This window comes from Phodopus roborovskii, unplaced genomic scaffold (assembly GCF_943737965.1).
Source record: "Phodopus roborovskii unplaced genomic scaffold, PHOROB, whole genome shotgun sequence".
Taxonomy (NCBI): Eukaryota; Metazoa; Chordata; class Mammalia; order Rodentia; family Cricetidae; genus Phodopus; species Phodopus roborovskii.
In genome coordinates this window covers 13,215,273-13,229,739 of record NW_026126547.1, presented here as the reverse complement: position 1 = coordinate 13,229,739, position 14,467 = coordinate 13,215,273, and the positions used below count along the sequence as shown (strand labels likewise).

Genomic DNA, 14,467 nt, shown 5'->3' with positions numbered 1-14,467 from the left:
AGAGATTCACAACTGCCTGTAATTTCAGCTCCAGAGGGATTCCACACCTCTGGACTCCTTCGGCACTTGTACTCATGTGTACATACCCACACAGAGTCACACATACACAAAATTAAAAATAAAAAATAGGATTGGAGAGATGGCTCAGCTGAGAAGAACACTGTCTCCTCTTCAGAGGATCCGGATTCAATTCTCAGCTACCACAAGGCAGCTCACAGCTGTCTGTAACTCCAGTTCCAGGGGATCTGACACTCTCACACAGACATACATAACAGCAAAACACCAAGGCACATAAAATTAAAATACATCTTTAACAAATAAATAAAAAATAAACTTTTAAAACTTAATTTAAGGATGGGGCTGTAGAAATGGCTTAGAAATGCGCTTGTAGAGGCTGCAGGATGAGTTCCCAGAACCTACGTGGTGGGTTCACAACCACCTGTAACTCCACATCCAGGGCCTTGGTGCCCTCTTCTGAATTCCACCGGCACCAGGCATGCACGTGGCACACATAATAAATGCAGGCAAAACATTCATGCACGTAAAATAATCTTGAACATTTTAAATAGATAAGTAAAAGTTAATGGTGTGGACTGGCAGTCTTTCATTACTGCCGTGCCACTGCCCCCGTAAGTATACTAGAACAAAAAAAATCTTCTGTTTAAAAAAAAAAAAGATATCACAAAAAGGGAAAGGAGGTGGGAAAAACATTTAGACTTATGCTATTTGAGGTTAAGTTACTGGTGTTTCACTAGAAAGTTAGCATTCTAAACCTGAATATAACAGACCTTTTTCCTCTGCAATCATCTGCTCAAGATTATGCATGTTTTATTTTTACATGCACATTTGAATTTGTGGCTGGAAATAGAAGCATCAAAATAAAGGAATTAAGGCTATATGTACTGGCTCATTCCAGTAATCCCAAGACAAGAGGATGGGGATGGGGAGAGTGGGAGGTCAAGACCAGCTTGAACTCTATAGATGGTTTTCCAGGCCAGCTTAAGCTTTATAGTAAAACCTATCTTTAAAAAAAAAAAAAAAAAAAAACAGTGCTAGAGAAATGGCCCGGTGCTTAAGAGCACTCACTGCTCTTCCAAAGGCCCTGAGTTCAATTCTTAGCACCCACATGGCAGCTCACACTGCCTGATGCCCTCTTCTGCTGTGCAGTTGTACATGCAGACAAAGTACCCATATGCATTAAATACATAGATGAGTAAATCTTTTAAATAACAAATTAGTAAGAGTTAAGATTTTGGCCTTATAGGTCTTTGTTTACTAAATGTTTGGTTGAATTGTATTTCTTCTTTACTGTTTTCCCTCTCAGAAAATTTGGCATTCTGGCCTTTAATACCAAGTAGAAATATTGTGTTAGATTTGTTCAGAAACTGTACAGAGGGAACTAACCATCTTTTCAGAGCATGGTAAATATTATAGTACTCACTCATTTTATAGTTTGAAATTAGGGGTTGATAAGTATACAAGTATAGCTTATATTTGATATCTTACTTAATATTTAATGGTGGTAAGGCATAAGGTGTCCTCTGAAGTGGAAGATTAAATTACTTGGATTTTAAGTTTCTTCTGCGTAAGATTTAGAGTTACTAATAGAAAAACTATTATAATAGAAAAATCAGGATTTCATCATAATCAAGAAAGAAAAATTAATTGGAAATAAGTCAAGGAGATTTTAACAGGTGCCGCAAATACAAGACACTTTAAAGAGATGTGCACTTCTGTAGTGGAAAAGCCAAGTCTAAAAATCCCCAGGAGCTGGTGCCACCGCTTGTGCCTCTGAGAAGCTGAGCTATACTTGCAGTACACAGAACTTGCTGAGTTTCATTCGTTTTTGTAGTAGTGCATTCAAAACAGGACCTTGTCTGTGCTAGGGATCTACTACTGAGCCCAGCTCATATACCCTTTTTATATTATGTGTCATTTATAAAATAGAGATGTATGTATCGTTTAAGGAGATAGACAGACAGACAGAGCAGATCTGATAGAACCAATAGAGTATGTATAAGAGAAAGAGGGGAGGAGAAGGGAGAAGGAATAAATATATAATAAATAATATGTATTAGAAATTAAGCTCAAAATACACAGTAAGCTGGAGAACATGAAAACTGTAGTTGTGTGAATTTGAAGGCCTGAAAACCAGGAGAGACAGTATTGTGTGTTTCAGAAATACAGTTCAGTTAAGAAGACAGGAGAAGTGGTATCTTTAGACAGAAATTCCCTGGTTCTCAGGTTTTATTTTTTTCCTATCCCATCTTTAATTGGATGCAACTCTCTCATCTTAGGGCAGGCAGTCTGTTTTAGTCAGTTTATCAGCTACTATATTAAATTTCACCTAGAAATATCCTCATATTTTACCAAATATCTGGGCATCTGATGACCTCATCAAATTAATGTACTAAATTAACAGTGAGTGAACATACCCTTCAGGATGTTTGGAAGGCTGCTAACCTGTTCATGACTAAGACATACCATAAGGAACTTTCTGTATTAGGTTATACAGGCTTATTTGCATTGATAGAGATGAAATGGCTACTACCTACAGACCCCAGGGCTTTGGTCCCTTATCTGCAGACAGAGTAGGAATGAGTCAAACATGATGTTTTATCCTCTTTAATGAATTAAATTTTCAAGGGACTAATCACTTTCACTTTTCCAGGAGTTAGTTTGGTTTAAATGAATTAATAGGTAATTCAAGGTAATGAAGGTCTCTGATAGCAAATTATATATGAGAAAACTGGGGAAGATAGAGAATAAAAGCCAGTGGTATAGCCAGTGCCAAATTACGACTTTTTTTGCAAATCCCTTCACCATAAAAATGCTTAAAATTCTGTTCTATGACTTGAAATAACAATGAGTTTATTCTTATATGTAATCATAATACTGCATATAATATTAGATATTAAAACATTTTCATGGACTCCAATAAATATTCTGGGCCATAATAACAGCTAATAAGTGTTGTGGCTTCTGTGTACCTTAGCTCCAAACATAGTACAAAAATTAAAAGCAAGTCTCTATAGTGGTGCTACTAGATTGGATCCAAGAGTGTAGACTAACTTCCCTGAACAACTTCTCTGTCTCATGACTTACACAACAAGAACTGGAGAGATGCTGTTAGTAAAGTGCTTGTAACTTCACTGGCTGGGGTGGGGCGGAGTTTGTGTAGAGATAATCAGTTCCCTAGAGCTCCAAAGCCAGCCAGCATAGCCAAATCCTTGAGCTCTCGATGAAACGAGACCCTGTCTCAGCAAGCAAAATGGAGAACAATTGGGAAAGAACGCTGAGGTCAACCTCTGGCCTGCACTGGCGCCCTCATGTGTGCACACACCACACAAAGATTTAGGGAATAGTAGTAGTACATGAAAATGATTCTGAAGATAAAGTTGTATCTACAGCGGTACTTAGCTCATTGACTTTGTATACAGTAAGTGCTCAGTAAATGTTAGCTGTTCCTGAATAACCTCAAAAACAAACTTTTTAGAAAATGGCTGTATCTAAAAGATGGCTCAGCTTGCTGAAGGTCTGGAGAAATGGCCAAGTGGTTGAGGTCATTTCATCCTCTTGGAAAGAACCTTCAATTGGTTTCCAGCTCTGTTTGGTGCCCCATGGCTGTTTGTAATACCAGTTCCAGGAATCCAATGTCCTTTTCTGATTTCTTAGACCACCAGGCATAGACATGGTACACGTACATACATATGAACAAAACAATTACACACATAAAATAAAAATAAATAAATCTTAAAAACAGTCATAGTGACATACTACACCTTCAAATCCCAACATTTAGGAGGCAGAGGCAGCTCAATCAGAATCAAGGCCAGTCTGGTCTACATAGAGAGTTTTAAGCTATCCAAGGCCACTGAGAAAAAGCAAAAAAGCAGGGCTGTTAATGCATGCCTTTAATCCCAGCACTCAAGAGGCAGAGGCAGATAGATCTCTTTGAGTTTGAGGACACCCTGGTCTACAGAGTGAGTTCTAGGACAGCCAGGGCTACACAGAGAAACTGTCTCAAAAAAAAAAAAAAAATGCAAAAACAAACTAATAAGGAAGGGGATAAAAAAAACACTTGCTGTTCTTGCAGAAGACCCAAGTTTGGTTCTTACTTAGTACCCTCCTACCCTCCTTGCTCTCTTTCAAATTCATGGCCTCTTTTTTCATTAATGCATGCATATATATATATATTCCTAAATGCATAAATACAACCTGCTCAGTCTGTAATATGTTCTTTATATGTATGTGTCCAGAGTTTGATGTTGGATAACCAATTGGTATGCTCTTCCCTGAGGAAGATTATTTCTCCCACTCTTTCTCCCACTCAGCATTCCTTAGTTGCCTGAGTTTTTGTTGTTGTTGTTTTTTGTTTGTTTTTATGTTTGAGGCTTCATGTCACTGACCCCACTCCACTCTAGTCCTCCTTCGCATGTCTGTTGTTGTCTTTGTCAACTCTGGTTTAGGCACTCCTGTTAAGACTTAGTGAGTATAGCTTCTGACATTACTAGGAGACAGTCTCACAGCAAACTCCCTGCTCCTCTTCCATAACCTTTGTAAATGTATCCATTGGAACTAGACTCTACACTGCATTTTGTTAGATTGTGGTTCTCTGTAGTAGACCCCATCAGTTGCAAAGAGGAGGTTCCTTGCTGAGGGGTACAGGGACAAATATTTCAGATGTAGTTAAAGATTATTTTGTTTTAGTGAAGTGGTGGTTGAAATCCATAACTTCACTATCCATGAGTAGCTAACTATGTTTCCAGTACTAAGCACGATTTCCTTCTTGTTAGGTAAGTCTTAAGTCCAATTAGAGAGCTATTGATTACTGCCAAGATATGCATACCTCTACTGCGCACTTTGGGATATTGTGCCATGTTGGTCATTGATGTGATTTAGTGATAGCATAGTTGGGTAGGACTGTGGTGTTTGTGTGGTGCCTTCTGGTACCATGAAAGTGAGTTCTCAGGGAGGAAACATTTCAGTTCAGCTTAGGGGCCTCTGGGCCATGCATCTCAAGTCTATGTTGCTTTTAGGAAGAGAGACTTAATGTTCTACCTCTGGGGGACAAGTAAGGGCAATTGCAATAAATAATAGCCTGTAAGGGAGTTTCTTGGACAATTTGACCAGCAACTCAAAACAGGGCTTCTCGTGCCTAGTATTGGCATTTTTGTTCAATTGTCTTTGGTTCTTGATGTAGCATTGCTAGCCCAGATGAGAAAATATCATTTAAACTGTATAAGTATTCTTACACACAGACACATATTATAGAGCTGTTTGGGGTAGATGGTTAATAGTATGACTCCTTATGATTTCTTTCAGACATCATTACTGTTATTTTACCTTCCTTCTTTTTTAAATGTCCCTCCCTAATTACAACCCCCTCCTTTCCCCCACCCTGCTCATCCCCTCTCTGTTGCCCTCCAATCCTCTTATCCTGGCAGTAGTCCCGGTTGACTTCCCTAGTTTCTGCAGTGACTCCAGGATATGTTCTCACATCTAAAGATTTGGAGCTGGGAGCTTCCAGTGACAGAGAACATGTGGCATTTGTCTTTCTGGATCTGGGTTACCTCACTCAGTATTATATTTTCTAGATCCACCCATTTGTCTGCAAAGTTCATGTCTTCTTTTTTCTTTATAGCTCAATAGTATTCCCTAGTGTATATGTACCACATTTTCATTATTGATTCATTGGTTGAATGGCATTTAGATTGTACCCATTTCTTAGCTATGGTAAGTACAGCAGCAATGAATATGGCTGAGCAGGTAAGTATCTGTGGAGTAGGAGATTGAATCCTTTGAGGATATGCCAAGAAGTGGTTTAGCTGAATTATATGCTAGATTTATTTTTTAACTTTTTGAGAATTCTCCACACTGATTTCCAAAATGGCTAGACTAGTTTGCAAGCTGGTGGGATTTCTTTTTTTTTTTTTTTTTAATTATGATAAGAAACTTTTGTAGGGCTGGAGAGATCGCTCCAATGTTAAGAGCACTGGCAGCTCTTCGAGAGGTCCTGAGTTCAAGTCCCAGCAACCACATGGTGGATTACAACCATCTGTAATGAGACCTGGTGCCCCCTTTTGGCCTGCAGGCAGACATGCTGGCAGAACACTGTGTACATAATAAATATATACATTGATTTAGTTATCAATATTGCTACTCCTAGAGCTGGAGAAATGGCTCAATGGTCAGGAGCACTTGCTGCTTCTACAGAGGACCTGTAACTCTAGATACTTGCATGTACATGATACATACACATACGTAACTCCAGCACACAGTAAATAATATATAATTTCTTCCAAAATGTTCCCATACCTTGCATGAGCCAATATTTGTAAAGCATGTAGAATGGTGGCAAGTACGATGTAACTATGATTTCTTTAAAAAAAAAAAAAAAAAAAAGTTGTAATACAAAAGGCTATCAGGCCTTTTTTGGGTCTGGTCTTCTGTTAAATTTAGTTCCTCACTTTCCCGAACTGGGTTGTACTGATTCAGTTTGCTTTACAAATGCCTTCTTACTCATGTACAGAAACTAGAGCTCAGCCCTACAAGTCCACATGTGTTAGAGTATGTTAGTAAATGTCAGTGGTCAGCCAGTCATGCTAGTACATGCCTGTAATCCCAGTACTTGGGAGAGTAAGACAGAATTCCATATTTGAGACCAGTCTTAGAAGTTTGGGCTGGAGAGATGGCTGCTCTTCCAGAGTATTTTTACGTTGAGATTGCTTACAGAGTACATCTGACTTCTTTCACAAGAATGGGTACTGTTGACTCAGGGAGGGTGCCCAAGGTTTAGGGTCTAGAGAGCTTGACTGAGGTAAACATATTACCTGTGGGTGTTGGAATTGGCTGGGCCCTAAAATAGCATAGAAGTCACTTAGACTTTTGTAAAGCACAAATGACCTCACTTGTAAGGGTGGGTTTTATGATCTAAAAACAATGCTGAGGATTTAGGGGGAAAGGTCTTGGATAAGTCAAAACAAATTCTGGAAGATAAGGCAGAGCCTGTCTCATCAGATAGCAAAGGGTCACTAGGTTGTAAAAAGACATCATTCCTAGCGTTCCAGGAAAAGTAGCTTACACCTCATTCTTTTGAAGGGGTGAGCTGCGAGTTTAACTTCCCTGGATTCTCCAGTGCCTATCTGTGTGCACAAGGCTCTTTGCTCTCCACAATGGCAGCCAACAACCTCCATAAGCACCAGGTGTGAATGTGCACAGACATACACACATAAAATAAGTGTTATTCTCTATCTTATTTCTCTGTGTTCTTTATTTCTTTTCTTACCAATATCCAGGTATATCCCTTCTGTCTCTCTTGATCTTCCTTCTCACTAACTTTATTTTTCTCTTACAGCTTATATACCCCAGCAAAATCTCTCAAGCAGTATATAAATTACAATGTGATTAATATATTTTTCAAGTGAATGATTACAATGAATACCAGAATTACAATGAATGCAAGGAAAAAGCTTGTTTTCCATATCCCTTACATGATTAAACATTTTACATATTACAGGTGAAAAACAGGTTGTCCCAAGAACACACATACATCCAACCCCAAGCAACTTGTTAAATAGATTAACAGAGTATAAGCAAGCAAGGTAATTTTCCTCAGCCAGTTCTCTTGCTGACAAGTCGACTGCATTCTGCAGTTTCAAAGAAAGGACCAATCATTTTATTATTCATCTCAAAAGGTAATCTTATCACAAATCTATTTGTATATGAAAAATAATCAGTCAGCTCTATTTTAAATCTTCAGGGTGCATACCGCTTCATAACAGTTCATTATATCAAGATGCTGAGGGCAGAAATGGGTACAAGGAACTAATCATCACCCTGTCTTAGTAAGAAAGGTACATCAGCCAGCAATAGCCAAGTTGTCATTGTTCTTGTTTCCTGTCCTCAGCAAGTCCCTTGCTTAGCTGTTAAAAGTATGTCTTTAAATTGTTTTCCAAACTTACTTTTTTAACTCAAAGCCATTAACAAAAACATCTTAACCTGAAGTCATTATTTAAAGCTTTGTTTTAGCTGTGATGCCCACCAAAACCTGTGAACACATCTATCTACATTAAGATTAAAAGAATTGAGCTAACAGCTTCTGGGTCACAACTGTTTTTCTTAATTATTAACATAAGCCACAGTCTGTACAGCTTCTCAAGAGAAACTAGCTATGTGACATTTCCTGTTCTTATTTTCTGTCCTCTGCAGCCCTTGCTTTATCAAGGACAGAGGCAACACCATATCTCACTTTACATATAGTAGTTTTCCCACCAAGCTAAACTCTATCATAATCCTTTATTATATTTATCAAAGACCCTCAATCATCAAAATCCTATTTAAGCCAACTCTCTTATTATATAAAATCATTGCTTCAGTTAAACAGTACAGCTTAGGAGGAAATCATCTTCATACTAATCCATAGATAAAAGTGCCCAGTAGAGCCAGATATTTCCATGAGGTAATCATATCACATTAGGGTGGGGATCTCCCCATGTCCATTCATACCATGCAGATACCAGAGAAAAATGGCAGTGCAAACATTTAAAGGCACAGCAGTAGCAAGAGACATTCTGGGTCCAAGCTCTCAGGGCCTTGCCTATCTGAGATTAACCCATCAGGGCCTTGCATGCTGGTTGGCCAATCTCCTGAAATCATTTGCCACTTGCTGCTTCTCTGACATGGCTACTGGCAAAATGCAACTTAAATATTTTTAAAATCACAATTTAGATAAGTTACAACTTTCAAAAGTTGGGTGATGCACCCATTAAATCAAAACTAGAAGTAGATGTCATGTTGTACTCTACTTAGAGAAACAGTTCGTATAGGGCTGGAGAGTTGGCTCAGAGGCTAAGAGCAGTGGCTGCTCTTCCAGAGGTCCTGAAAGTTCAATTCCCAGTAACTACACAGTGACTCACAACCGTCTGTAATGAAATCTGGTGCCCTCTTCTGGCCTGCAGGCACACATGCAGGGAAGACTCTGCATACATAATTAATAAACAAACAAACAATATCTTTTAAAAAAGAAATAGTTCATATAGATAGGTCAGTATAAACAAAGTTCTTTTACTCATTAAAGTAAATCCAAATTTAATACTTTACTTGAGCAACTCTAGCCTTTGTTGTGATAACTTATGATCAAACATTAATGGTAAAGAAATGGTTATTAGGGTAGTAGTGATGCATGCCTTTAATCCCAGCACTCAAGAGGCAGAGACAGGCAGATCTCTCTGAATTTGAGGGTAGGCTTTCTTCTGAGCATTAAATTGGTTGTGTTCTTGTACCTATTCTATTTACCAAGTTATTTAACCTATATCCTACTACATTTTTAACATAATTGTGCTTTTAAGAAGCAAAATAGCCAGGGGTAGTGCTTGTGCACAAATCCCCAGCACTTGGGAGGTAGAGACAAGCAGATCTCAGAGTTCAAGGACAGCCTGAACTACACAGAGAAACATTGTCTTGAAAAACGAAAACAAACAAAAACACAAAAGAAGGTAAATGTCACAAAAAATGTAATCAAAATCTTTGTTAATTTTGTTAACTACTGTCAGCAGATCCTGGTTATTGTTTATTTATTTCTCCAGTTCAGGGCTTGGAAAAGAATGACTCAGGGAACAAATCTGTCCCCTAATTCTTGCTTTTGTATATAAAGTTTTACTGGAACCCACTCATACTTGCTTGTTTAGAGATGAGCTACAAATGGTAAAGTATTTACTTTGAAATGTTGCTCAACCCTGTTTTGCCTCATGTAACAGAAGAGTAGAAGCAAATATAGTTTGTATCTAATTCTAAAGATATATAAAACTCAGTTTTAAATATCTATGTAGTTTATATCCTTTGTGCGGAAAGGCTGAAGAGAAAGAAATTGAAGTGATTAGGTTAATGGAATTTCCCTCCCTCAAATACACTGCAGTCATTTGAGCCCTTGTTTGTTGATAACACTAGTATGCCTAAGACCTAAGTTATATGTAGTATTGTTCAGCCAGTTCTATTTAGGATTCCTGTTTTCTTCTGGTTGAGTTTTTCCCCTGTCCATTTAAAAAGGTAGCAAAGATGATACAGTAAAGATTTAATTTTCTGGTAAATAAAATGTGGTCCTAGGTGAGTTTGTATTTACTTTCCGTGCCCAGGAGGGAAGTGTTCATCAGGTTTCCAATTAGATAGTTATCTGATCTCTTTCAAAGTCATGTCTGTCCGTTCCCCCTGCTGAAGCCAGTTAGTACTGTGTCCCCCTTGACAGGCTCAAGTTTCAGGAGCCTGGGGATCTTAAGTCTACTCTTTGCTTTAGGGTTCATAATTGAAAGTGAGACTTGTTCTCATCACACATAAATATAATGAGGGCGTCAGAGAACTTTGGCAGTTAGCAAAGGAGTACCCTGAGACTAATTATAAGTGATACAGTTTTTGCTCTGGTGTAGCTTCCAAAAGGGAGATTTGGCACTTGGAAAATGTGATTATGGAAATTATGTCTTTTGTTTTTCCCTAGTTACTGACTACTACAAAGAAGAAATCAAGTGTTAACTTGTTTGTGACCATTGTCAGGAGAAATTTTTATGTGGTATTTTCTGTTATCAATTTCAGTAGTATATTTAATCTTCTAACAGGCTTTAACTTACAACAGTTTGTATTCCTACTGATGTTTAAATAATAAATTGCAGTCAGTTTTAAAATATCTTGCATGTATATGAAACACAATTAAGAAAATAGAAATAAGGTTTGCACATATACAATAAATACAGTGGCTCCCCCCAAAAAAATCATTATTCTAAACCCAACAAATTTGAATTAATAAAAAAAAACCCTCAAAATGTCAAGTAAATTTATGTTTATTTTATGATAGAAGATACTCTAGTAAATGTCCAGGCTTTACCTCAAGGTAAGTAAAGAAATGGGATTTCTAGAAGATAGTGTGTAATGTAAAGAATGGTAAAGAGCTGTTGAATTTTTTATCAGTAGAAACTGGGACACTCGGGCCAGCAGGGTGGTCCTGTGGGTAGAGTGCTTGCTGCCAAGCCTGAAGGCCTGACTTTAATTCCTGTGATCCCTGTGGTAGAAGGAGAGAACCAACTCCCAAAAGTTGTCCTCTCACCTCCAGGTGTACAGTGGCATACAGTCCTGCCAGCACCACTAAACAGAAAATACGTGGGAAAAATGAGGTTCACTTGTATTTCTTTTAAGTGTATGTGGGATCTGAACTTGGGTCCTCTAGAAGAGCAGACACATTCTTAATGACTGAGCAGTCTTTCTAGAGCCTCCTCCATTTTTTTTTTTCCTTTTTTTTAATTGAGACGCCTCTGCTGCACTTGTTGTAGCAGAGGCATTTCAAAAAGGCTTTCACAGTTAAGTATTTATGTCAAGAAAATGGTTCTGATTAGCTGTGATAGCCTCCTTCTCAACTTCCTTGGTGCATATGTCTTTCTGCTTATTGTTAACTGAGTAATGGAGAGAAGATGAGCGCTGTCCGATAATTTGGTTTTTTTTTTTGTTTGTTTGTTTGTTTGTTTGTTTTTTGGTTTGACTTTTGGAAGATTATTCAAAGTTGGAAGTTACTTTCATAGTATACAACAGAGTAATAACTTTTTTCTTTGTAGAGATCTCTAACATACTAAGATCCTATATGGAAAGTACAAGTGGATGCTTGGCACTTTCCTACTTGTTACCTGCTGTAGCAACATGATTGCTGAATCATTTAGAGTAATAGTTAAAGTTGTTTCTCTCACTGTTTTCTGTACTTGAGTGGTGGTTTCCTTCCTTCTTACAGTAGGTGTGTGTGTGTGTGTGTGTGTGTGTGTGTGTGTGTGTGTACACGCTCGTGTAGGTGTACTAAAATTATGACATCATTAAAACTGAAGAAATGAAAGTGAACTTTTTGGGGGTTGATTCAGACAGCTTTACTCAACCGATTGGAGAGAATTTTCGAAGCCTGTTTTCCTTCTGTACTTGTCCCCGATGCTGACGAGGAAGTTACTTCCCTGAAGCACTTGCTGGAAATCAACACCTCACCCATAAAAACAAGAGAGGCCTTAGCTGAAAATGGGTAAGTAGTAGATGGTTCTAAGAGAACATTAGATTCTATTAGTTTCAGTTGTTCTAACTTATAAAGATTTCTCACAGCATTGTTTTACAATATATTTGAAGCCAAAAAGTCCCTGTTTCTCTGCTTCTGAGATGCTTCTTTTGATGTTTTTAAATTAACATTCTAATCAGCCAGTGTTATGTTACCTCCTGACCACATAGCCCAGGCTGTACCCAAACTCAAGGGCTTCCTACTTTAGCCTCCCAAGGGTTAAGATCACAGGTATGACTTAAGTGAGAATGTGTCACCACACATTTGCATCTTCTCAGTATATTTATATCACAGGTTTTGGTTAATTTTTTTTAATCTCATATTTTCCTTTTAACTATGTAAATACTAGGTACTGCTGAATAAGCTCTTGTTTTCTTTTACACACTGTCTCCTGAACTTTATGCAAGGTGAACATTCCTAATCTGGAAATCCAAACTTTAAAGTGCTATGGAATCCCGTACTGTGGGGAGCTGTGGGTGTAGAGCAGTTGTAGCTCACTGGCCTAGCCTGCTTGTACAAGGCCCCAGGTTTGGTCTCCAGAACTGGGAAGGGAAGAGAGGCTGAATTTTTTTTTTTTTTTTAATCCACAAATTTTTGAGCATTGACATTCAGAAAATTTATAATTATGGAGCATTTCAGAAACTCTAACTCAGGTATTCCAAAACCTAAAACACTCTGAAGCCAAAAACACATTTGAGAGCCTATTCTGTAGGTGGGGCTTTCCTGTCCTGGCAACCATTTCCCAAATAACTGACATAGAGGCTTAATACCACTTATAAATGCTTGGCCAATAGTTCAGTCTTGTTACTAACTAGCTCTTACAACTTAATCCATTTCTATTCATCTGTGAATAGAAAAGCTCAGGGTTTTTACCTCTGTCCCATTTTTCATGTCCAGCTTGTTCTCCATCTGGTTGGCGACTCCTCTGACTCCGCCCTTCCTCATCCCATCATTCTTAGTTTGGCTGTCCCACCTAACTATCCTGTTCAGTCACTAAACCAAGTCACTAAACCAATCATAGTGACATACATTCACACTGTACAGAAGGATCATTCCACAGCACTATTCATACAATTTTACTTATCAAATTTACCAGGCTGTCATCCCCTGCTTCACCTCCACCAACTCCCTTGCTCCTATTTAGAATGGTTGGTTCAGCCTAGGCCTCTGTATACCTGTCATCTTAAGACTTTCCTTAGATCCTGTTTGATGTGGCAATATATACAAGAAACAAAGTTTTGCTATATTCTGTTAGTGCGGGTTTATAAATTGTTGCTGATCTGACATTTCACAATGAAGTATCGCGATGTGAGTCTTTTCACTCATTACACTGATGGCTTGTTCTTCAGTAATGAACATTCCTTTTATAGTTTTACCTTTTCAGTTACCGTCTTTCCTTTGCCTCTGTTGGGATATCTAAATTTAATGTTTGTAATTTCAAAGTTAATTCCATTTCTGAGCTTTTTAAAAATACTTTATCATTCTCTGCCTCTGCAAGCATCCTTTCATTCTCAAGTTTTCCCTCTCCCATTCAACTAAGTCACTTGTAACTTGCTTGTCCCTTTTTGTGGCCTCGGTATTTCTGGTACAGACTTTCAAAAAGGCACAAGTCTCATTTCAAGAGATTCAGTCTAAGGAAATAATTTACCATATAATATATACCCCATAAAATACTGAAATATGGTCACTGCCAGCCTAATAATAGGACCCAAGTAGTAAAAGATATCTTACTGAAAACTGTAGGCTGTAACTAAACAAATGATAGTTCATTGGCTTAATTGAGTATTATGTGGCCATTGGCAAAATCACAGCAGTCCCTCCCTGTCCACAGGGAATATGTTCCAAGATCCCTGGAAATGCCTAAAATATTGAATAATGCTAATCTCTATATGTGCAATGTTTTATTTCTATATGTCTACAAATTCTCATTTATAAATTAAACATAGTAAGAGATTATAAATAGTAACTAGTGAGTTATATGAATGTGATCTCTCAGCACACCTTATTGTACTGTGATATGAGATGATACAGTATCTGTGTGATGAGATGATATAAGGTGAATACTCACAATAACACCTAATTAAAAATTAATGTATTGTGTCTTACTAGAATTTCCCCTTTAATATTTTCAAACATAGTTGACCACAGGTAACTGAAAACCATGAAAAAAGAAATGATAATGTCAGATAGGGTAGAAGGTGCTACTGTATATGCAGGCCGGAAAATACAATCTGAAAAAGAACTAGAAAATTTATATATTATACATCTATATAGAAAGAAAGATATATAATATAATTGCACCTTTGTTTGTGAATCAAAACTGAAGGACAGTTGGACATGGTAGTGTATAATTCCAGCACTCTAGAGGCTAAGGCAAGAGGATCCAGAGGCTAGGTC

At 37.8% G+C, this 14,467-nt stretch overlaps 1 protein-coding gene across 2 annotated transcripts in view; it reads left to right on the top strand.

Annotated features, from left to right (window-relative positions):
• The window catches only part of Aftph (aftiphilin), a 66,041-nt gene that overhangs the window by 27,800 nt on the left and 23,774 nt on the right, over positions 1-14,467 (top strand). For both annotated transcript variants that reach the window (XM_051200623.1, XM_051200622.1), the window contains exon 3: positions 11,889-12,040. In XM_051200623.1, coding sequence (XP_051056580.1) covers positions 11,889-12,040 — 152 coding nt within the window. The remainder of the gene's footprint in view (positions 1-11,888; positions 12,041-14,467) is intronic.